The sequence below is a fragment of the Sebastes fasciatus genome, chromosome 13 (assembly GCF_043250625.1).
Source record: "Sebastes fasciatus isolate fSebFas1 chromosome 13, fSebFas1.pri, whole genome shotgun sequence".
Lineage (NCBI taxonomy): Eukaryota > Metazoa > Chordata > Actinopteri > Perciformes > Sebastidae > Sebastes > Sebastes fasciatus.
The window spans coordinates 19,437,579-19,461,423 of NC_133807.1; the positions used below are offsets into that span (position 1 = coordinate 19,437,579).

At 39.2% G+C, this 23,845-nt stretch overlaps 2 protein-coding genes across 8 annotated transcripts in view; one reads left to right on the forward strand and one right to left on the reverse strand.

Annotated features, from left to right (window-relative positions):
• The window catches only part of mrtfbb (myocardin related transcription factor Bb), a 100,202-nt gene that overhangs the window by 60,511 nt on the left and 15,846 nt on the right, over positions 1-23,845 (reverse strand). The gene's annotated exons all lie outside the window — the stretch shown is intronic.
• On the forward strand, positions 726-23,007 carry shisa9b (shisa family member 9b). 2 transcript variants are annotated; one of them, XM_074656019.1, is made up of 4 exons: positions 726-1,502; positions 5,751-5,857; positions 15,675-15,815; positions 20,658-23,007. In XM_074656019.1, exons 1-4 carry the CDS (start codon positions 1,003-1,005, stop codon positions 21,035-21,037), a joined length of 1,128 nt encoding a protein of 375 aa, XP_074512120.1. In that variant the 5' UTR covers positions 726-1,002; the 3' UTR covers positions 21,038-23,007. The 2 variants fall into 2 exon arrangements, with proteins under 2 accessions (XP_074512120.1, XP_074512119.1); XM_074656018.1 differs by having other exon boundaries at positions 20,655-23,006.

Below are 23,845 nucleotides of genomic sequence, written 5' to 3' on the forward strand. Positions count from 1 at the left end.
CTACTCCGTGGGCGGGGTTACCAAGCCGGGGTATGGGGTGAGGGGGGTGCTGTTCTGTTTCACTGGAAACAGGAAAGCCATATATGGCTTGCATTTCTGCCTAATGACGTCAGAAGACTAGGAAAAAAGCGATTTTTTTTTTCTGCACCCATTTCCGGACAAACGGAGGAGGAGAAAAAGAGAGGATGGTCTTTTATGATACTATGGTGGCCTGTAGACACACTGGGGACAGATATTGATGTTTAAAAGACATGGAAAAGTGCATTTTGCATAATATGTGACCTTTAACAACCACAGGTATCGCTGTTAACAAGCATTTCTGAAAGTAACAAATAGTCCCTTTAATGGAACACACTTCATTTTGTGCATTTCTTTACTCCCATGTATTACTAATGTAAAAAAAAGTATCATTAACTTGGATTTAAGCCTGTCTATTATAAGTGCCTGTATTAAAGCCCTGTCAACCAATTTGGGAGTGAGGCAGCTTCCAATGCTGTGTTTTGAATTTTGTTGTTGGGGTGATTTTGGATCACGGATGATACCTTTACAGATAATTTAAGACTCAACACAATAATAGCTGTCTGGTCATATTGCACACAGCTCTCTCTCTTATGTCTCTCTCCTCCTGACTCACTCACTCACTCATCAGGGTCTCTTCTACTTTGTGTTGTCTCCCTCCCTCTCTCTCTCCCTCCCTCTCTCTCTCTCTCTCTGTGTATCTGTGACCGACTCTGGAGTGAAGCAGCCTCAGAGGTGTCTGACACCCTCCAGCACAGACACAGGTGATGCTATACCTCTCTCCAACTATATTTTGGACTTCAATTTGGAAAGAGCTTGAACTGTCTTTTGCACAATAACCATTTTTTCCCAAGGAGAGAGAAAAAGTACAGGGAGCGCACTTTTTACGCATGGAAGTTGGAACAATTAGATTTACGCATGGCTGTGTCTCGTCTCTCCGGAAGACGCGTCCGGGCTTGTGAGAGTAAAAAGTGAGGCACAACGATGCGGCGCACTGAGCTGCTGCTCGGTTACTTTCTGATGAAAGTTATGGCGGAGGGCGAGCCGGGTCAGACCGCGGAGGATGACTTTATGCTGGTGACCGGGTTTAACGACTCCAAACCGGATACGGAGGTCACAGAGAGCCCGCACACTGAGGACAAGTGCCGAGGCTACTACGACGTGATGGGCCAGTGGGATCCTCCGTTCGTGTGCCAGACAGGCAGCTACCTGTACTGCTGCGGCACCTGTGGCTTCAGGTTCTGCTGCGCGTTTCAGAGCTCCCGGTTGGACCAGACCACCTGTAAGAACTACGACACCCCACCGTGGATGATGACAGGCAGACCTCCACCCAAAGTGGACGTATCGCTGGACGCAGCCAAGGATAAAACCAACCTCATTGTGTATGTCATATGTGGGGTCGTGGCCATAATGGCACTGATTGGGATTTTCACCAAGCTGGGTTTGGAAAAGACGCACCGTCCACACAGAGAGAATATGTCAAGGTATGGTTCATCATGTTACCAATGTTTGCTTTTTTTTTTTTTTTTTTCCATTTCAGAGTTATTTGTCCTGTCATCATCAGGTATGATTTGTTCTGTCATCTGATCTTGTCATGTGTTACTGAGCACGGCGGTTTATTTCTTCGCCTCTGTGCGCAAAATCCTCCAATTTTATCAAAACCAAAGCTTGTTTTGTAAATAAAACTGTGTAACACTATGAAAATGAAGTTTATAGCTGCACTTATATCAACCTGGAATTTGGGAAAATGGATTCAGTTGTACCACAGTTCAGCGTAACATCAATTTCCTCCAGTTAGAGACAAGTTTGATGCCACTCAGTGTCATTGCATATCCAGCCTGCACAGCAGTAGCCTATAAGTCACAAGCACATTTTTGTCAGTGCTGCAGAAAAATAAGGCTGTCATCTCCCAAAGAACACTCACACAATTTTATCGACTAATCGATTAGTTGATTTAATCGACAGATCTGTAAAAATCCACAAAGAATCACTCAGAAGCACCACTTTAAATCTTGTGTTTACCAGAGATGTGCTCATAAGTTTCTTGGAAATAAGTCATTCAGCATGAAAAAGCATTAAAACATGACTAATTGAATAAAGAAATCTTAGTCGACTAAGACCAAAAACGACCGATTAGTCGACTAATCGACAAAGAGGGGGTAGCCCTATGAGACAAAAGTGTGTTTTTGATGTTTATTGCATTGTCCTTGGCCTTTAACTGTTACATGTGTGCCTGCTCAAGTTAAAACAGATTTTTTTTATCCAACTATAACCCAGAAAGTGAAGATAGTTAACACCAAAAATGGATACATATATTATATTATTATTATTATTATTTTTTCAGCATGTTACAATTGAAACCAAGCACAAGCTCAGCTGTAATGTTGCACCGTTTTGGTTGCAAATCCACAACATTGTGCCCAAAATTGCAGATTGCAGACGTGCTTGTGAGCATCAAACACACACACACAAAATTTTTCCTCAAACACACTTCACATATGCACACAAAGAGGCTTATTACTCTGTTGCAGTCTACTCAAGAGACTGATTTTGGGCTGAACAATGTCTGAACTGAGGAGACACTGTGTTGTCATTTTCGTTCAGTGAAAGAGTATTAGCCTGTAGCAGTCCAGGCTAGTTTCCATTCTTTAAAACTAATGCATGTGGTTCAAGACACTGTGCCATAATGAGTTAACTTGTACACTGTCATTTAGAGGAGGTGGATTCTGAAAGAGCGTATAGTTTTTAATATAGACAATGTTAATTGAATCTGAGCCTACACCTGTGACAAAAGTTAATTACACGACATCTGGATGGTGCTGAACTTACGCCACAAATGGATTTGAAGTTAATAGGCCCTGTGAATAGCTTAAGTCCTGATATATATTACTCTACAGCCTAAAAATGAAAAAAAACAAACAAGCAGTGGACAGTTCAATCACTGCAACTTTTTGTTTCCATATATTTTACAAAATTACACTCCAGGTGACGTAATAAAAACATGACTTGCCACAGCGGTTTCTCTGTGACTTGAAAGAAAAACTTCACACCAGTTAAAAGTCTTGCTTTTGCTGACCTCCAGTGGTTAAAGTTCATCATCTTTCTGCAGCGCTATAGAAGTGTACTCAAGGAAAAGGTGAATCACACTTCTAGGGACTTTTACTTTTGAAAATATCTAAATTAATTCAGTAAAAATGTTTGATTTTCAACATGTAAGTAGTCAGAGATGTCCTGAAGTCAGATATATCAGGATCATTGTCAGGCATTATTTTTTTTAATTTTTTTTCAGCAACCCAAAAACCAAAGAATAAAGACATTTCCTGCACAAATTAGTGGTATTTTCTTTTTAATTTATAAGGGACATGTAATGTTTTATACTTCTGGTGAATACAATCCAATCAATCTTATTTCCATATATGTATTTTGTATATGCAGATCCTTTTGTTAACACCTTATTTTGAAAACCGGATGTAGTCACACGTGTATAAGTCCAGTGCTAGTTCTCCCCTCAGGTCCGTTCTCTTTATACATCCATGGTCAGCTCCACTGGGGCCGTTTGAATGCATTTAACATAAATTTCAGTATAAAGGTGCGCTACAGTTGTAGCGTCGGCCGATTTGACCACGGAGATGAGAGTGACAGCTGGCTTGACGGCACATTACTGCAATACGATAACGTTTCCTGTCCATGACAGAGTTAGCATGCAGCTTTAGCCATCATGTCTAGCTCTGCTTTTCCTGGCAATGTGTGAAACTCAAAGTGTTTCCATACTTTAGTGTATGTGTAGTGTTTACCACGTTGGATTTAACATGTGAAGGTGCAGGTCATATCCACGTGGACCCTCCGCCGTTTTCTGCTTTGTTGTTTCGGCTGGCTGTGGTTTGTTTTGGTTGACGGATACGGAACGCACATTCCGTCACGCTACTCAAACTAATAAAAGCGGTAATTTCCTTCTACCTCTGCATTGACTCAAATGAAGCAAATATATCGATTCTGGCATTCAAAAATCAATTTCAAAATCGTAAAAAAAAAAATCCTCTGACTCGCAACATGGGATTTTTCTTTTGGATTTTGGATTATTGCAGAAAAATAAGCTCTGTGGCAAACACAAGTTTATGATACTTACACGTTTTGTTCAGCAAGATAATCTTCACAAATGAACACAACTTTTATGATTTTTCAAATGTGAATGCAATCGATTGCAGCAGTTAAATGCTAACGTTAAGCTATAAACAAACTACACCATGGTTGAATGAACGCAAGTATACACAATGAAGCTGTAAAGGCGGACGAGTCGGCGTGATGACGTTTAGTAGTCTCATTTAGCCACCTGTTAGCAACAGTCTTTCTTAAGACATGTAAAAGCTTCAAAATTCACGAATGGGACATTATTGATGTATTTTATATCGTAGAACAAAACATTAAAATCTCTTAAGCTTGTGTTAACCACAGACCTTATATCAGGCATTTAACTAAAAGCCCATTCAAAAAACCCATTGAGTTCCAGGCAAGGGAACCGGAAGTGATAAAATGCCAACTCATTTCCAGGTTTTAGGACTCAGCACTTTATAGCCACACTAGTTAGCAACCCCTCTGGTATGAGGAGCTTCTCATTAAATATGTCCCTTGACCTTTCTTACCAAAGGAAAGACCATGTTTTCAATATGAATTGTGTGTGAGTGCAAGAGTGCAGGCAAATAGACAGGGTCAAACTTTAAAGGGGCATTCACAAAGTGTGACACTCAGCCTGTGAAACAGTTGTATAATGTTGTCTGTGGCTTTGGAGGAAGCTGTGTCAAATCTGAGGAAATAACGCTGATGACATCATGGTGATGTCACGATGTAATGTAAAAATGTAAAATTGAGGTTGAGACTTTTTTGATAGAAACCTTGCGTTAGAACTTGAGATGTGGAGCATGAAATATGTGGGCATTTAGGAGGCAAAGAGAGTCTAAAGAAAGATGCTATTCAGTTGCATCATCGGAAATATAGGATCCAATGCTGCGTTCCATTTACCTCGGAAATCAGAAGTCGGAGCTGGGATTGACGTCACACCCGAGGTGACCGTGTTACAGCTCAACAAGTTGGAAAACGTAATGGTGTTTGATCCAGCCAGGTTTGCCATTGTTAGCAATACAAGTTGATAACAACGCATTACTTTGGTATTTTGCGCATCTAAACACCACAGTAACATGTCCACAGATAGAAGTTGGACAGTACTGTGTGTACAACTGATTTAATGACACAAATAAGACAGAAGTGCTGTAAACAGTATAATACTACAGGTTTTTACTGTTGATGCGGCGGTGAGTTTTGTCTGACTTTCCGAGTCGGATAGCCGACTTCACTGGGTGTTACAGTTGAAATTTCTGACTGGAAACTTGGAAATTCCGACTTTCCAGTTCAAATGGAGCGCAGCATTTGTAAGGACAAAAGTTCAGGATATCTCAGCCTCTGCTGCTTCAGTTTTAACCCATTTAAATCAAGGACTGCCTTACAAAACATGTGACTTCGACACCAGAGACCAGAGTTTGAGCTCCTGTCTCCTACCAGCAGTTTGTGAACTGTCACAAGGGTTATTCAGAGGACACGACACAGACAAACACTTTACTTTGGCTTTCGCTAACAAGTCCTCCTAAATGACAGAGTGCAATGCGGGTGACCTGCACAGAATCTGTACTTGTTATTTCCTGAAAAATGTCCTCTCTGAGATTGTTCTTCATCTTTTCCAGAGCTCTTGCACACGTGATCCGCCATCCTGCCTCAGAACATACGGACGACATTGGACTCGGCCAGCACTACGAGAACCTACAGACCAGAGTCACAGTTAACAGTCTCCGTAAGTACTGTGACATCAGCAGCACACAGCAGCAGCACCTAGCTATTACACTTACACATATGTTCACATGACAGAGCAGTGAGTTTAACCACTGGGTTACATATGTGTCTATTCACTCTTTCTGCTGCCATCTGCTTTTGCTGATCAGAATCGCACCACCAATTTCAATAGATTCTCAGAGATTTTATTTTAAACAAATATAAAGTGAGCCTTGTTTATTTGCTTCCTGAATTAGCTGAAGTGCTGGAAGGGAAAAAAGGTCCCTCCACAACCCTGCGGGCTGATGAAGCAATTAGTCATGCCCTCAGCAATCACTTAACATATACACTAATTACCACCGACAACCTAGAGCTCGGCTTCATAGACAATCCTTATAGTATGCAACGGCCTCGCACATTATATCGCACTCTCCTTCTCTAGTTCCTCAACACCAACGCCTACACACACACACCCACACAGAAATGCACCGACAGAGAGGAGTTGTTATTAATGCTAACCTGCTTACTGCCTTGACAGCTCCAGTCAATAAAGGTCTCTCCGCTTCCCCTCCCTCCCTCTCTCTGTGAGCGGGATAATTACGGCAAATGGCATCTCACATTAAAAAAAGTTTTACAGACACCACAAGGAGCATTTTTATGGTTGTATTCTTTATTTATAAATACCTGCTCTAGCTGAATAACGGATTTTTAAAAAAGGAAATGTAAAATTATTTGGCTCAACTGAGGATAAACTCTCCTGATACTGATTGGGTCCAATGCAGCATATTGTGAAATAATTACACCGATAACATCCTTTACAGTAGAAGCCAAGGAATTAATAAAATAATTAATCAATCCAGGTTATCATTTAGTGCTTCAGTTACAGTATAACAAATAAAAAATGAATTAATTACATTAAGTGATGTAGTGATTTCCCTTAATCTAGATGCTTCAAGATATTTCATTTGAGGCAGATGCAAATATCAGCGATTATTCATGTGCTTTGGAAGGCCATCCGTTTGCATGTCCTCATAACAACTGAGTACAGCAGGTGATCTCACTGATTAGTTTGGAAGGTTTGCTAATTAGTGGAAACACCTGGTGTAATCTGTGGTTGGAATGAAAACCCTTCCCGTTCTTGGCACACATGGCAGATGGCTATCTCAAATTACCTCATCATACAAAGCCAGGCTTTAGTTACGCAAATATTTAAGCATTTTCAATGAGCAGACTGTGTCTGTAATTATTATAAATTTATAAATTTGAATAATTTTATAATTAAATATTTGCCAGGAGATCTTGTGTGTGAGTGTGTGTGTGTGCATCTCTGTGTCTGTCCACAACTAATCTGCTACTGCTGCACCAAACTTCATAATATAATGGCTGCATGCTCAAGGACTTCATGTGGTTGCAGTGACTCACACTTTCTCAAAATACCTTTTGTTGCCTGTTTGATACTGACATTGTAAATGAAACACAGTGGGGGAAAAGAGTTTGCTTAGTTTTATTTCGTTTGGAAGGTGTTTTTGGCTTTCAGCTAACAGCTAACAGAACTACACACACAGCTGAGTGCATCGCCGCTGCTCTGCGGCCAGAGACACAGCTATTCCATGCCTTTTTATTGAGCATAAATCTCTCGTTTACACGCGTATTGACAAAAACTTGACTTGAAGCCTAAACTAAAGCTTCATTCGTGGTTACACCTGACACATTCATCCTTCATTCATCCACATATACAGTAGTGTAGATTCCCAGGTGTATAGCAGGGTATCAGAATATGAGAAACCACAGGCCAGAAGATTACTTTTGTATGATGCACAACTCTGAAAAAAATATCTAATTGCGAGTATTTTGACCGATATTGCAATTACGATATGATTTGCGATATTAGAGGGAATGATCATTTTTACATCATTATTCTCATTTTCATTGAAAAACATATTAAAAATGATTATGGTGTGATTTTAGCAGGGATCTGTACCAAACAAAGATGTTTTCTTAATACTGATGTGTAGGCCAGGGCATCTTTGCAGCAACACAATATAATTATTTTAAAATGATATTTTGACACATTTCTCCTTTAACAAATACTGCGATTTGAAAATGACAGTATAGTCATATTGCGATTTTGATACAATTTTGAATAATTGTGCAGCCTTAGATGGATATCAGTTGATGGGCTGCACTAATTGCTGTGGAACACCTTAGACAAGCACTTTTGCAGTATAAATGTTAAAACGAGTTATGTTTTATTCAAGTTGAACATTTATTATTTAATTAATGCATTACTACATTGAAGAAGATAATTATGTAGCTCTCCGTCTGCTTGGTGACCTTGCACCTGGAGAGCCATGGTACAGTGTGTATCTTACAGGGATGTATGGGATGGATTCGGTGTAATAGAGCTGACAACAGCACAGGGATGATTGTTGTTTTCTTGACAGCAATCCTTACAAGGTTACAAGAGGTGAGGTGATATTTTTTGCCACCTGGATCCGTCCTGTACTTGTCCTCTCCAGCTGTGCTTTCTACTGGCAGGTGTGACTGTGCCCCAGCTATAATAGTCACTGTATATTACGGATAGTGGTGCAAAGCAGTGATTGAAATGCTCCAAAGGGAGCCCCTGTTCCTCATCTATTGCCTGTCAAAGATAACACAAATCTGTTAGACTGGGATACGTGCTCTCATTCTCCTCAAGACACCAGTAATACAGATTTTGTGAGCTGGGCTTCTTTGGCTACCAGCGCTATCGTGTTCATGTCCTGCTGGTCATATGCACACATGGGGCAATTGTGAAGTGTGGCCTCTTTTTACTCCAGGCAGTCAGCCAGAGAGAACAAAGTCTCTGCTCACTGCCAGCACTCCACTGGTGCATGACAGTCCATTTCCCCACTGCCAGATAGAAATGTATTTCAGCAGCATTACCTCTGACAGCAGCTGAGAAATTGCTACCAAATGTAGGTTATATTTTCCACCTGCCATATACTGTATACTGAAGCCTCAAATCTTTAAGGAGATAATTACAAACTGACAATACAGATCATTTAAAAAAAACTTTGGATGGAGACATGTGGGTCGAAATGAGAAAGTGACGATGTACAGATTGTTAGCTTCAATTTTCACTATACTGACAACACAGACACACATTGGCATTAGCCAATTAAACTTATTTTAAATAGTTTTTCAACCTTTCGCCAAGTATGCAAACCTAATTTGTCCTCTAACTTTAATGTCTGACCTGTGTGAAGAAATATGTGTATACGATATTATGGCTCTCTTAAAGACAAATATGGGTTAATTTAGGATAATCACCACCAACTTGAATGAATTGCAATTTTCCTTTTACTCTACATTTTGAGTGGTGCACTTCCAGGGTTTACTCTTAAATTTGACTGATGCAAGGGAAGTCTCTCCTTGAATTTATTCTAATAGTGTGAAAAAATAGCTTTCTACACCACGGTCATATCCTGAAGCTCCAGTTGTATCATGCGTAACTTACAAAATTAGAAAGTAATTTAAATAAGGTTGTTCAAGAGTAACATGGGCTATTTCACCAAAGCTCTGCAACTATTTTAGTTCATTTTGTTTTCTTTTAGAAGCTCAAGAATGGAAGTTACATCAGTCAAGCTGATCTGATCTGAATTTCTTTGAAGGGAAAGCCAAGTGATGGCTCTAGGACACCATACTGACAAATTGTGATATAATGTATTATTGTAACATACATTTACTAAACAGGGGCTATGCAGTATGCAATACGTTAGACTTGCTATTCAAAAATTGTTCTGAATACAGTGATTCACAATAACAAACGTGTAACAGTGGTGTGATGTAGAGGTGCACATTTTCTTATTATTCAGCCCGTTCGCACCAACAGGCGTATGAATACCACAATAATGCGCAAGACGTTTAGCGTGCAATAATTTCACCTTTCTTGATTTCCGCGTGTCATTTGTACGCCATGTATCCAGCACTGACTGCAATGTAAACACATCCACGTATAAATGCTACGGTAAGAGTTAGTAAAGTAGTATAAAAAGCGGGAAAGTCCACTTATGGAGGGCAGGTGGGGAGGTGGATGGGTCCAATAGACTTTTAAGCAGGAGAACGGTGTTTGAGACTGGTGTGTTGTTCATTAAAAGGCAGGGTTGACGATGTTATCTAGTAAACACTATTTGTTATATTGGTTGAAATGGTCTTCACACCCCGGCAGCAATCCATTACTTATGAGCTCTGAAAAAGGAACGGAAAAGTGCCGTCATCTGTAGCTGCTGTAATTCTGTAAAAACGTCTACCAATCACTGCCTCGCGGTCCGCTTGGAAAGAACCAATCAGATGCCTCCCTGCTCGTACTCTACCCTTGGCGTGCACCAGCCTGAACTCAAAGTGCGTCGCCGCTGCAAGTTTACTGGAGAATGGAAGAGAAAACTCAGCCCTGCAGTAGCACTGCCGCCCGCGGTTACTTGTCATGAGGTAGCGTTGTTGAGTTGAGGTCCTCTCTCCACTCTGTGAAGTAGTTACGATGCGGCGGTGCTCGTTCATGTGTGTGGTGCGCGTTGCCTCGGAAGGAGCCCCGAGGGGAGAGGGTGGGTTGAGACGGAGCTCCTGAGGCGATGCCACATTCAAATTATGCTAGCTTTCCAACATCGTCGACCCTATCTTTAAGTTACGTTGGTGACTATTATCACGTGTTTTTTAGTGACATTTGTGAAGTGTTTTTCGTAGTTGTGTTACGTTGTTTCCGTACGTATTTTACTTAGTTTACGTACTTAATTTAAGCCCAACCGTGACGTTTTCTCCTAAACCTAACTAAGTGGTTTTGCTGCCTCAACCCAACTGCGGCCGTTACCATAGTGTAGTTGCGTAGCGTACAAATGACACGCGAAAAGGCTAAATGCTATGACCTATGCCTGTACTCTGATCGCTTTAAAATAATGGCATCACCCCAAAATAAAGTATTTTATGTTTTCTTTTTACAAACAAATCAACATTGACACTTTGCAGTAGGTTTTATACATCTTGATTTTTGTCACAATGTACACATAACTTTAGGTATAAATTAGATCAACTAATAATTAAGAATAATGCACATATACGATATAAACATGGTATTTGATGTAATGAAAAGATATTGACTCAGAGATAATAGAATACTTTCACTAACTTGAAAGTAGGCTGCCTGTAAATAAGAGCGCCCTTCTCCTTGTACCATTTATGTTGGGGCATACAGCTCCCAAAATACACTCTTAAATCTTTTATGAGTTCCAGGGTGGTGTCTGTGTCTGGAGTGTTAACTCGCTTATTTCCAGCAACAACCATGGAGTCTTTAACCTTACAAGTCCCCAGAAGTGGCCTACTTTCCTCCAGCAGCTGACGTAAAAGCTGTGACTTTGACAACAGTACAAACAACAAATGACACTTCAGTCAACACAAAGTTAGATAAACATTAAAGAGGGAGACGAGCAACCTCAGTTTAAATCCAGTTTGGCATCCTGAAAATAGCACAGTTGCACCAGATGTTCACAACTGTCCTCATTTATTAACTGCAGTGAAATCTATTCCGATCTTAGACTATATATAGACATAGGAAATTTGAGATACTAAAGACATGCAGACAAGCTCAAAAAAGAAATGTTTTTGACAATATTGGGATTAGGGCTGTCAACGTTAATGCGATAACGCGTTAACGCAAATTTGTTTCGAGTGCTAGAGTGAAGATACTGGCATCACATGAAACTAGAAAACCTAAGGAATCCATTGGTACCAACCATGTCATACTAGCTTGTCACAAAGGAAGCTCCAAAATTGCGCATGAAAAACTGGCATGGCCATTTTCAAAGAAGTCCCTTGACATCAGACCTCAAGATATGTGAATGTAAATGGGTTCTATGGGTACCCACGAGTCTCCCCTTTACAGACATGCCCACTTTATGATAATCACATGCAGTTTGGGGCAAGTCATAGTCAAGTCAGCACACTGACACACTGACAGCTGTTGTTGCCTTTTGGACTTCAGTTTGCCATGTTATGATCTGTTCATATTTTTTATGCTAAATGCAGTACCTGTGAGGGTTTCTGGACAATATCTGTTATTGTTTTGTGTTGTTAATTGATTTCCAATAATAAATATATACATACATTTGCACAAAGCAAGCATATTTGTCCACTCCCATGTTGACAGGAGTATTAAATACTTGACAAATCTCCCTTTAAGGTACATTTTGAACAGATAAAATATTAATTAATTATTTATTATTATTATTAATTATGGACAATCATGCGATTAATCGTGATAAAATATTTTATTCGATTAACAGCCCTAATTGGGATAGAAAATAGTTTGGCCAAAGCATTCAGTGTACATCATTTAAACTATTTACTTTCGGTGGCTTCTATCATTAAGGGGATACCCTGACCTTGACTGGAGTATCAGATGAGCACAACGGTCAGGTGACCACTCAAATGCTATAGCTTACAAACTTGCTCCAGAGCGGATGGTCCAACTAATGACCTTATAAAAATAGTTTTCCATGGTTCAATGAGCTTATCTGAAAGAAAACTAGATTTATCTATGTGTTTCATTGTATGGTGTGTTTTTAACAAACACAGTAAAAAAAAAAAGCAGTACTAAACAAGTATTATCCTGGTTAAATAAATTACAATTGAAGTACATTCAATGTATTCTATGGAAGCAGATAATCTAATTTGACTTTTAGCTTAAACAAGATCACATTGAATTGAATGAGAGCCTGTGTGCATGGCCCACTTAGGATGGATTGTAGGAAACTGAAACAGGTCAACAAGCCCTGAAAGGAACCTCACAAGGCAACACAGATAGATTTGATTAATGTTAGTTAGTAAAAGTTTTCTTTAAATCAATGAGGGTTTATGAAGACGAATCCATCACTTGAGTTTAATAAGTTATCTGTACACGTGAAGGTATTGTGCCGTATTTCTCAACGACTACAGTTTTCAATCAGGCTTTCAATAAAACAGGATAATACAGGAGCTTGTTATAAGACAGCCTTGTCATAAGGAGAACGCAGCGGTACCTTAAATGACCTCCAAATCTGATCTTACTCATTACACCACCCCCTTGTTGAGGTGTAGTGGAGTGAAAGAATGGTCAAAGCTGTCCTCTGCATCATTTCATGAGACAGCATTGATAATTTGAGACTTTCCAAAAATTAATTAGCTCAGTAATAAAGTTTCTTGCTGACCAGTGGGGAATAAGCGTCTAATTAACCTATTTTCTGTATTAATGATCTGTTTTTATCAGACACATTCTAGACCAAGGACTAGTGGACTCCCCACATTTTAAAGTTTGTAAACTTTATCCATTAACAACGGCATTGATGAGCCGATGGACATCTTTTCATCTTCATATTCAAGTTATTAGTGCCGGACTCACAGCAGATACATATGGGGAACTCCTCTGAGCCAGGTTACCTTTCAAAGAAACCATTTGCATCACGACAAATAACACAATGAGGGGCGCATTCACAAAGAATGGACTGCGGTCGCTGATAGCATCATGAATTGTGTATCATTTGAAACCACTGTCTGCCCCGTCTCAACGTCTGATTCACAAAAGATATTGTGCTAATGATATCACAGCACAAACACGCCCATAACGTTTTGAAGCTGAGTCTGATTGCAATTATCTATGTGACAAAGGATTAATGCTCTTGAGGCCAAGGTTGTGAGGGGTGAGAGGAGACCGGGTTTGCATCCGACCCAGGCTCGTTTAACTTTTCTCCTTTCATTGTGCCGCAGAGCACAAATATGCAGGTGGGTGAAATAATACATCATTGATGAGGAAAATAATAATTACATTCTCTTATTTTAAGAGTTTTTTGACACATTTGAGTTTATTAAATATCTGCAGCAGAAACAATAAGTGTGTCTCCCCATTCAGAGAGACGCTGTGCGCATTTACGCACGTGGCACAGCAGCAACATTTCATTTTCAAAAATGACGTATGGTGGCTTTATTCATTTATTTTTAATGACCAAACTGTCATTGCATCCCAAAATAAATTAGTTTGAGCGGATACCCCTTATAAATGCTTTTCAGTAACCACAACTCTCTGAAGACGCTGATAATTCCACTGTAACTGCATGTGGCTATTAGCGCTGACCTTTGTGAACTGGACTGTTTTTGCAATGAGGCTCATTTGCATAGAAAGGGGCAGATTTTGCGCCAAATGCATATTACCTGAATTTAATATGTGCAAATAGCACAGGACCACCAAGACGTTATTTGCTTTGCAGCACAGTTAGGGGTGCAAAGAGTGCTACAGGAATGAGTCCTAAAACCCAGAAATAAATTAGCATTTTAGCACTTTCGGTTCCCTCATCTGGAAGTCAATGGGTTTTTTGAACGGGTTTTTAGTTAGATGAAATAAGGTCTGTGGTTAAAACAAGCTGAAGAGATTTTAACATTTTGTTCTATGACATAAAATACGATACAAATCAATAAATATCCCACTCATTCATTTTGAAGCTTTTAAGTGTCTTAAAAAAGGCCATTGCTAACGAGTGGCTAAATGAGACTACTAAACATCGTCACGCCGACTCCTCTGCCGTTACAGCCTCGTTGTGTATACCGTGGTGTAGTTTGTCTATAGCCTCACGTTAGCTTTTTAGTACAGGCGAATGCATTTACAAGATTATCTTGCTGAACAAAACGTGTTAATATCATAAACGTTTGTTTGCCACAGAGTTTATTTTCTGCAATGATCCAAAACCCAATGGAAAAATCCCATTGGTTTTTTTTTCTCGAGGGAACCAGGGTGGTGCTAACAAAAATACGTCATCCATGGAGCACTCTATTTCACCCTTTGCGGGTGCTTTGAGAATTACACGGTTTCTTATTCTGGGCGATTGTGGCTCAGAGGGTAGAGCAAGTTGTCCACCAATCGGAAGGTCGGTGGTTCGATCCCCGGCTGCTTCGGGTCACATGTCGATGTGTCCTTGAGCAAGACACTTAAACCCCAAATTGCTGTGTGAATGAGTATTTAGATTAGATACTGATGGGCAAGGTTTGCACCTTAGTAGCCTCTGCTATGTATGAATGTGTGTGTGAATGGGTGAATACCAACATGTAGTGTAAAGCACATTGAGAGGTCGGAAGACTAGAAAAGCGCTATATAAATGCAAGTCCATTTACCATTCTTGTCTTCTTTGCAGAGCAAATAAATAAGCTGCACCATCCTTTCGCAAATTCTCCACCTGACCGTTAATTTGCAACCTCATGACATATAATATAATTATTGTGATTTTCTAAGAGGTCAAAAAGGAGCAAGTAACTAATAAATGATCAAAACTATCCACATCAAGTATTGGCCCCATAAACATGTTGATATCTCTACTCAGATATACAGATAACACACAGCACAGTCTTCGAACTGCCGCCTGTGAATTGGTACGTTCAAGCAGAGAAAAGGCACTCTGAACATCTGTTTGCTCTGTCATGCCAGTAGGCAGGGGGCCAGTCTCTTTGCTGTGCACCCCTTAATTTACCAGATGTCTACTGTAGGATTAGTACAGTTTCACAAAGAGCAGTCATGACTCTCCAGCTGGGTCCCCAGAAAAAGCCTACTTAAGGGAAAGTGACACTACCACGTTACAGAAACAATTATTCTATATTCACATCCATCCATCGAGCTAATTAATATCCTGGGATCATGCAACAATCACTTAGAGGAAACCAAGCTAGTTTAAATAAATCACTTCAGTCGTATTATTAATTTACTTAAACAAATGGTCTCATTTGTCATTGCAAACAAAAGAAACACTGAATTTTTTGCATTAACGACTTGTGTTTTTTCCCTCCTTTAGACAGCAACCACATGAACAACGCAGCTCAAGCATCAACTTTGATAACACAGCTTTACCCGGCCATGGGACAGATCACCAGCCCCTATGAACCACAGAAGCCTCTCAAGGATCTCAACAAGTACGCCACGCTCAAGGCTGTGGGTAAGGTTTCATCTGATTAAGTAGCACATCACATCCTCTATAAATTAAACTAGCATAATATCATATAAGGAGGAGTGTCAACATTTAATTGAGTGAACCGGAATCAACATAATCTGTAATCTGAGTAATCACAAGGACAGGTTTATACGTTTATACGAGGAAGAAAATTCATCCGAAATGCTTTATAAAAGGTTTTATGGAATCCCAGTCAAATTAAATGTGGTTAATTTTGTGATAAATATTGCTTGTCTCAACAGACAAAAAAATTGTTATTAAAATATTGTGCTAGTTGCAGTTATTAGTGAGCTTCACTGTCATCTCTTTCTTTTTAGTTTAGCGTTAAAATGATGTAAGACAATGTGGCTTTGGCCATTTTTCAGTCGTTTATAAGTCATCTACTTCAGATACAGCAAGAATCCTACAGCATGTGTTGTTGGATTTATTGTTTATTTGTCATTAAATAGGAAACTAGTAGGTTTGAATCTCCATCAAATCTCTGGCTGACAGAAATCCTTGTCAGTTAATCCATATTCTATCAATGTCAACAGAGAGGGGAGCTGAAAGTTTATTTATAGAAGCAGGTTTGTTGTTCTTCTCATGTGCTAATTTTGGAAATTCTGCAGCTAGTGTCTGGACAAACAGCCTTTGAATCATGAAATAATACCAAATACCAAAATAGTATCACTCAGCAAGATGATGCTAAAGTATTTTTCAAACGTCTGTTTGTGTGTCAAAGTATGTAAATAAAAATAGATTCCAGCAAATTGTATAACGAAAGGAAAAGGACGAAGGGATACAGTAGTGCAAAATAAGAAAATTATTCCTTTTATGTTCATTATGGAAATAGTACACATTTTGTGAGCTCATAATAAAATACTGATAACAGCCAACAGGTGATGTTGACAGTCTAAATGTTACAGTAGAGTGGAGTACATATGTAGTCAGGCACACTTCCAAAATGTAGAGGTTTAGGGTAGGGTGTGTAGGGTTCGGGTTTGGTGGCATCTAGTGGTGTGGTTGCAGAATTCAACCAACTGAGTACCCCTCCGCTCACTCCTCCCTTTCCAAGGCTGCGGTAACATGAGCCGCCGAGTACAAAACTGTGGTAACGCTGTTCGCCTCGCTCAGAGGCCATCCTTACCATAATAACACTACTTTAGGAGCAACAGCAGTCAGATGGCGGAGAACTAACGGTGACCTTCACGTAACGTTAAAGGGCGAAAGGCTATTGCTATAGCCATTGTTTGGTTTGTCCGTTCTGGGCTACTGTCAACGTATCCTCATACAACCGTTCGTATGATATCTTATGAAAAGTTATTCCTCATTTTTCATGCGGTTTCCTATTAATGTCCAGCAACACGTGCCAATTTCTGCTTGTTACATGCATACAGTCTTTTCAAAATAAACTTCCGTCTTCACAGGAAATACCTTGGTTAGGTTTAGGCAACAATATAACTTGGTAAGGTTTAGGAAAAGATCATGGTTTGGATTAAAATAACTCCGGCAGTGGCGTACCTAAAGTACGGATGTTACTTGACACATAAATCAACGTTGACTTCTGGTTTCACACGAGGTACAAACGCGGTCTCCTGGGTGAAAGTCTAGTGTTTTTTGACCCACCCATCCACCCCGACCTCGTCCCTACACGGTGTTTGTCGGACTTTATACTTCCTGTTTCACGATACGTGGATTACATACAAATTGATTTTGTGGGATACACAAATGGAAGTGCATTACTTTTCGTAGGTATAGCTATGAACGGTGTATGAGAACAGCCTGCTACTGTAGCGTGCCGGTGCAACATGGCATAATGAAAACATAGTTATGAATATTATATTCCATTTCTGCTAAAAGATCCCCCGAAATGCTGCACACTGGCCCTTTAACAAAGTGAAAAACAATAATTCAGCCGCTTTTGGAAATAAATTATATTCCACAGCTTTTCTTTTTGATTTCTTTTGCAACAATAATCATCACAGTGGCATTTCAAAGAACAAATCGTCACTGACCTCTAATTTGGCCAACAATCATCTTTGCCTGTGCACTTCGCTTTTAAAAATTTAGCAGAGAAAAAAAGAAATAAAAGAAAGATGCAGAATCAAAGTGTGGAGTGTAGGTATTTGTGGATCTACTTGATGCTATTTAGCACGGTGAAACTGGAGTCTTTTTATAAATGAAACAATTGGCTGTGATGGAAGGGATGACAGCTCAGCATGCGTGTAGTAGGTCCAATCACATAAAACCGCTCACTATCTTTGTGATGCACACAAGCAGATGAAGCTTCTCCGCCGCTAATCCACTGAAGTGCCGTCAAACAAACCGATCATTAGGGAAAATAAAAATAGAGCAAATCTTAGCTAATGAGACTGGGGACAGGAGACAATCAGGGGCAATCAAAACACAAATGAGTTGGGGAGTGGTGAAGAGATGCAACTCTACTGTACGTGGTGAGCCATGTGAGCCTCCGTGGTCGTAATATGTGTGTTCATCTACCGGCACTGATGTGGGTTTTAGTGAAGTAGCTGCTGTAACGAATATGCTGCTCATCACTACATCTCTTTCCTGTACCAAGAAGTGAGATCCAGAGTGCAGTCGCAGCTTGCTGCTGATGAAGAGACTACTTTAAAGGTTATCTGGGAGACATTTCATTAAAAAAGAAAGTCTGAAATGTTAGAAAAGGCTAATGCTGGAGCTTGTGTGCTCAGGCTCAATTAGTGCTCAAGTGAGTAGTTTTCATCCATTGTCTGCACCTGATTGGAGATAGAAAAAGTCACACTGCAGTGGTTTTTATGAGCAAATTACAGCAGCTGATTATGGCAGGACAAATGCCAAAAGACAAGATATAGTGTGCAGTGATCTACTAGCAAACCACCTCATGCTTACCGAGTTCCCAGTGTCGTACTAATACTTTACTATACTTCTTAACTGACCTCTCACACAATCTATTTTGCAATATTTTAATTGGCACAAATGTAATTTTACGTTTTACGCTGACAGGAAGGCATTAATGTTAAAATATATATTCAAGCATGCTCTGACTTCCTGTAACAGGTTGCTTGAAGCTACCACAATTTAGTAAACACTATTAGCATTCTACATTACTGTGCACCAGGGGCGTAATTTCCACTGGGGATGGGGGAAACATGTGATGTCATTACATCATGACATCTTAATGAGTGGTGTGGCCGGTGCTTGGCAGACTATCTGTGCCCTGGGTTTCGCCTCTAGCTGCCCTAACTTGTTGGTGGAGGTTGTTGAAATGAATACATGCAGACACTCACAGGGCTGATAAAGTACTTCCACTTCCTCTGCATGTTTTGCAGATAAAAAAAAATGTTATCTATATTTTTATTTAATGTTAATATTCTCCTAAAAAGACGTTTGAATAAAACATAAATCAAAGACAAGGCAGTAAAGGGCAGAGTTCCTTGTTGTAAAGATGCAAATACAATGTGATCTATAATTTCTATTAAGGAAACTAAACATGACGTTAAGTAATAAGTAGGGTTATTGCATTAACAATACAGGTTACAGTTCTATTTCTGTTATACTATTATAGTGTTGCTACTAATACATTGATATGGAAAACACAATAACCAGTCATTATTTGTTTGTGCTCGACTGATTTAAGTGTAGCTGTAAGAAGAAATACAGGTATATACATGTACAGGTGTATGTAATAGGGCGCTGTATTGGCAAGAATCTGGCGATACGATACGTATCATGATACAGGGGTAAAGATTCAATGTATTGCGATACTGTAAGCAAGGCAGGAAAATTGTTATAGTATAAAGACAAACAACCATATGTAAAAAAAAATCTGAGTAAAAAAAGTCACTATGTGAAATGGCTACTATAGTCATATAGCTACTAGAGTCTCAGCTTTCCAGTGATACACAATTTATGCAATACTAAGACTGTTTAGGGACCCCAGTATGCAGAAATATTCAAATACACCATTTTTAGAATCAGTAAAATAACACATTTATACTGCATGCAATGAACTGCATGCTTTTTACCCAAAACGGCATGAGAATATAATAAAGTAGGCATGTCTGTAAAGAGGAGACTCGTGGGTACCCATAGAACCCATTTTCATTTACATATCTTGAGGTCAGAGGTCAAGGGACACCTTTGATAATCACCATGCCAGTTTTTCCTCGCCAAAATTTAACGCAAGTTTGGAGCGTTATTTAGCCTCCTTTGCGACATGCGAAGTATGACATGGTTGGTACCAATGGATTCTTTAGGTTTTCTAGTTTAATATGACGCCTTCACCCTAGCTGTAAAACTGAGCCCACTACAACCTCCGAAAGACAGAATAGTGGCCAGGTCCACCGGCAGGCCGTCAGATTTTTGAGAGGTTATTTAAAAATAGATAGAGCGTTTTGGAGAATTGACACAGTATCGCAAAACATATCGAAATACTCATGTGTATCGACATTTTCTTACACCCCTAGTATGTAGTGTATGTATACACACATGCATGTATGTACAGTAGGCTATATATACACTGTATATATATATATATAACCTGCATTTTAACTGTAATTTTATACATTACACTTTTTTGTGTGTGGGTTCATGGACATTTACAGCATTTGAATAAGATGATCAATGTGAGTTTTGCATACAGTAGATTTCTATTTTAATAAGTAATTGTGATGCTTGATGATGTGAGGTTGAACTACTTGTCTCTTTTCTCTCTTTGTTTTTTAAGCAACAAAATGTGACTTTAGGTCTATTTTTAACTGTCTGTCTAGTTCTGCACTACAATGCAATGGCTAATGAAGGGAAAAATGACAAAGAACTATCATGTTGTTTATCTGTATCTGGTAGCAGAGAAAGCTAATGACAGCTTCTACAGCAACCGGCGGCAAGTGATGGAGATGACAACCAAGGGCAGCCTTCCCATGGAAGCTGTGGATATGGAACCAGAGCCGAGTAATCCTTACAGCCCACCCAGACAGCTGTCTGCAAAGCAGAATGGACACAAGTACAAAAGCCCCAAGAACCACAGCTCCCAGTCGTTGTGCTACGGCTCCAACACTGCTGCCAGCCCGGGGGGGCTGAGATCCTGGGAGAGCAAAGACATGCTGGGGCTACGACAGAGCTATGGCCCAAAGAGACTCTGTATCATAGAGAAGGAGCTGCACACCACTCGCTACATGCCTCCACAACCATACTTTGTCACCAACAGCAAGACAGAAGTGACAGTATGAGGAACTGTCAAGCATCGGGCTGAAACGCAGTCTGCATTTAAGGAAGGCAGTAAGCTGCTGACTGTGGGTGGTGTTGTTAGAAATCAGCAGGGGCCGTAGTGCAGTTGTGCATTTGATGGGCAGCATTTAAGACGCCACGTAAACGCTGAAGTGCACTGTAACAGGTCTCAATCACTGTTCCTCAGGAGGGCACAGTGATGAATATGTTGTCATCAATATTCATATAATCCAACTGCTAAAACAAAACACACTAAAAGTTACTCATATATAACTGACACTGTGTGACACATACAGTGCTGTTATCAATGTATCAATTGTTATCAATGGACCTTAACATATAAGTATATTATATCATTTCTATTAAATCAACATTGTCTAAATGCAACCCTGTCTCCTACAAAATGATGTTCCCATAAACTAAACTGCATTCTCAATTACGTTTCTAAGAAAATGTATTTTCTCCCATATTGCGGTCACAGTTAACGTTATAAACTGAAAGAAAATAAAACAAATATGCAACAAGACTACTTGGTTAGGTTTAGTAAACCATCATTGTTCGGTCCAAATTCTATAGCTATTTTGTTTATCTAATTATTTATTTGAAATGGAAGATGTAGTTCTCAGTAGATCGCACACGTTAACACGTTAACACGTTAGAGCACAGTTACAGTTAAATGAGGATAACTGATGTTATGAGAGCTCACAGCACATTAGACTGTTAAACTTGATTATCAGTTTCAAATCAATGAGACCCTAAACTCTCAACAATCATCTCACATGAAAACATTACTTATATTTGTATAGTCATTCAAAATGTCTAAATTCCAGTTATTCAGGTTTGTTTTCCATCCATTTCGGACATTCATAAGCTAAGATTATCATTCAGTATTTCTAAAAAATAGATGATTCAGTCTGTGAAAGTGTTACTGATGACCTAAATGACTTAAATCCATTACAAAAGTTACATTTTTGTTAAATGTAATGTCACTTTTTAAAGTTGTAGATGTCTTATTTTGAAGGAAACCGCCAAGTCACCGCCAACAGACATCCTACTGATACATATATTTCCATGATCACTAGTAGAAGTAGCAGCAGAGTGTTGAACCAGTGTTGTATTGGTGTAATAGTGCCTCTCATCAGTACCAGCATGTGTGTGGTTATCCTCGAACATACTGTAGATGAAGCCCCAGTATATCAGAACGGTAATTGGTTTTAGTGATCCATTATGCCCAACAACAACAAAAGTCATTTTCAGTGTGAAGATGGAGGCTCAGAGTTTACATCATAGTTAAAACTCTCTGTATATGATTTAATTCTAAATCTCACATTTATTGAATGTATCTGGACTGGACAGTCTGAAACTAGTGGTACAGTAGCAGTTGATGTTCCCAGTGTTGGAGGTTAACAGTTAATGAACTTCTGTCAGGATGAATGTAAAAATGTTGTGAAGCAAAGTAAAGTTTTTTGCCTGTTACTACTCAAATAAATGTCAACTGAAGACATATAAACAGTATTTACCTGCGGTTGTGGTATTTTAGTTAACTATTAAACAGAATATGTGTTAATATTGATCACCACTTCTTATCTCAGCTGAAGCACCACATCAAGAACAACATTCTTGGCTAAATGTTTTTTAATAAATTAGGTTCTCTGGTGCGATTGGTCATTTGTTTCACTGATTTCCCAGCCAAGTGACATACTGTAAAAAGATGCTCACGCCTGCCTGCGAGTCTTACTCATGCGGCTGACTATTTCAAGCAGCCGATGACAAGGCTGCACTCATACAGTGCAAGTGGGAAGTTTATATACAATCTATGGTGGGAAGTGGGAACTGCTAGTACAGTATAAAAAGGTGTATTCATGTATTCTCAAGTCCAAATCGTAGCTGTTAATATTCTCACAGACTTCCAGTCCAACGAAACTGTACGCACCATTTTCCAAAATATGTACATCTAGTGCACCGAGCTGTCCTGTTACATAATTAATCAACTGTTTCAGTGTTTTACCGTTATATGCAATCAGTTATTCACACTATTCAAACAGATTTGTATTCATGCAAACAATGTTGTATAGTGACTACCATTGAATGCTTTTGTGAATGCAAATTGTTTTATTTTTTCCCTCAAAGATACTGAATCACTGTTATTAAGCTACAGAACACCATATTTACACATGATGATCTACTGTTATACTGTTAAATACATACTGTGTACAATATCTGTTTGCTTTGCAAACATCCAGAAGTGAGAACGAAGCAGCAATGTTATATTTGGGTAAAGTTTAAAGGTCCCATATTATGCACATTTTCAGGTTCATAATTGTATTTTGTGTTTCTACTAGAACATGTTTACATGCTTTAATGTTAAAAAAACAACTTTATTTTCCTCATATTGTCTGCCTGAATATACCTGTATTTACCCTCGGTCTGAAACGCTCCGTTTTAGTGCATTTCAACGGAATTGCGCTGCTAGCTAACAGTTTGGGTCCATGTTTACTTCGTGTCAGCTGATGTTATTCACATACACTGCAACAGGAAATAAACTGGGACACATTTAGAATGTTTATGTTGAAAAACGTGTAATGATCTATATATTGTATATTTGTGACATCACAAATGGACAGAAATCCTAACGGCTTGTTTCAAACACACAATTTCTGAATACGGGCTGTGTGTATTTCTCTGTATATTGAGTGCTTTGATAGTTTAACAGTATTTATACAGCACTTAAACCTGCTTTATAATATAAAAGACATGAAAATCTCACTTTTTACATTATGGGACCTTTAAAGGAAAGCCCCTATGATCAC

Bases quoted from the DNA above. Each gene is read 5' to 3' on its own strand.
- shisa9b (XM_074656018.1), top strand. From the start codon at position 1,003: ATGCGGCGCACTGAGCTGCTGCTCGGTTACTTTCTGATGAAAGTTATG. The intron at 1,503-5,750 runs GTATGGTTCATC...CATCTTTTCCAG, and splicing joins CACAGAGAGAATATGTCAAG to AGCTCTTGCACACGTGATCC. The intron at 15,816-20,654 runs GTAAGGTTTCAT...TGTATCTGGTAG, and splicing joins CGCCACGCTCAAGGCTGTGG to CAGAGAAAGCTAATGACAGC.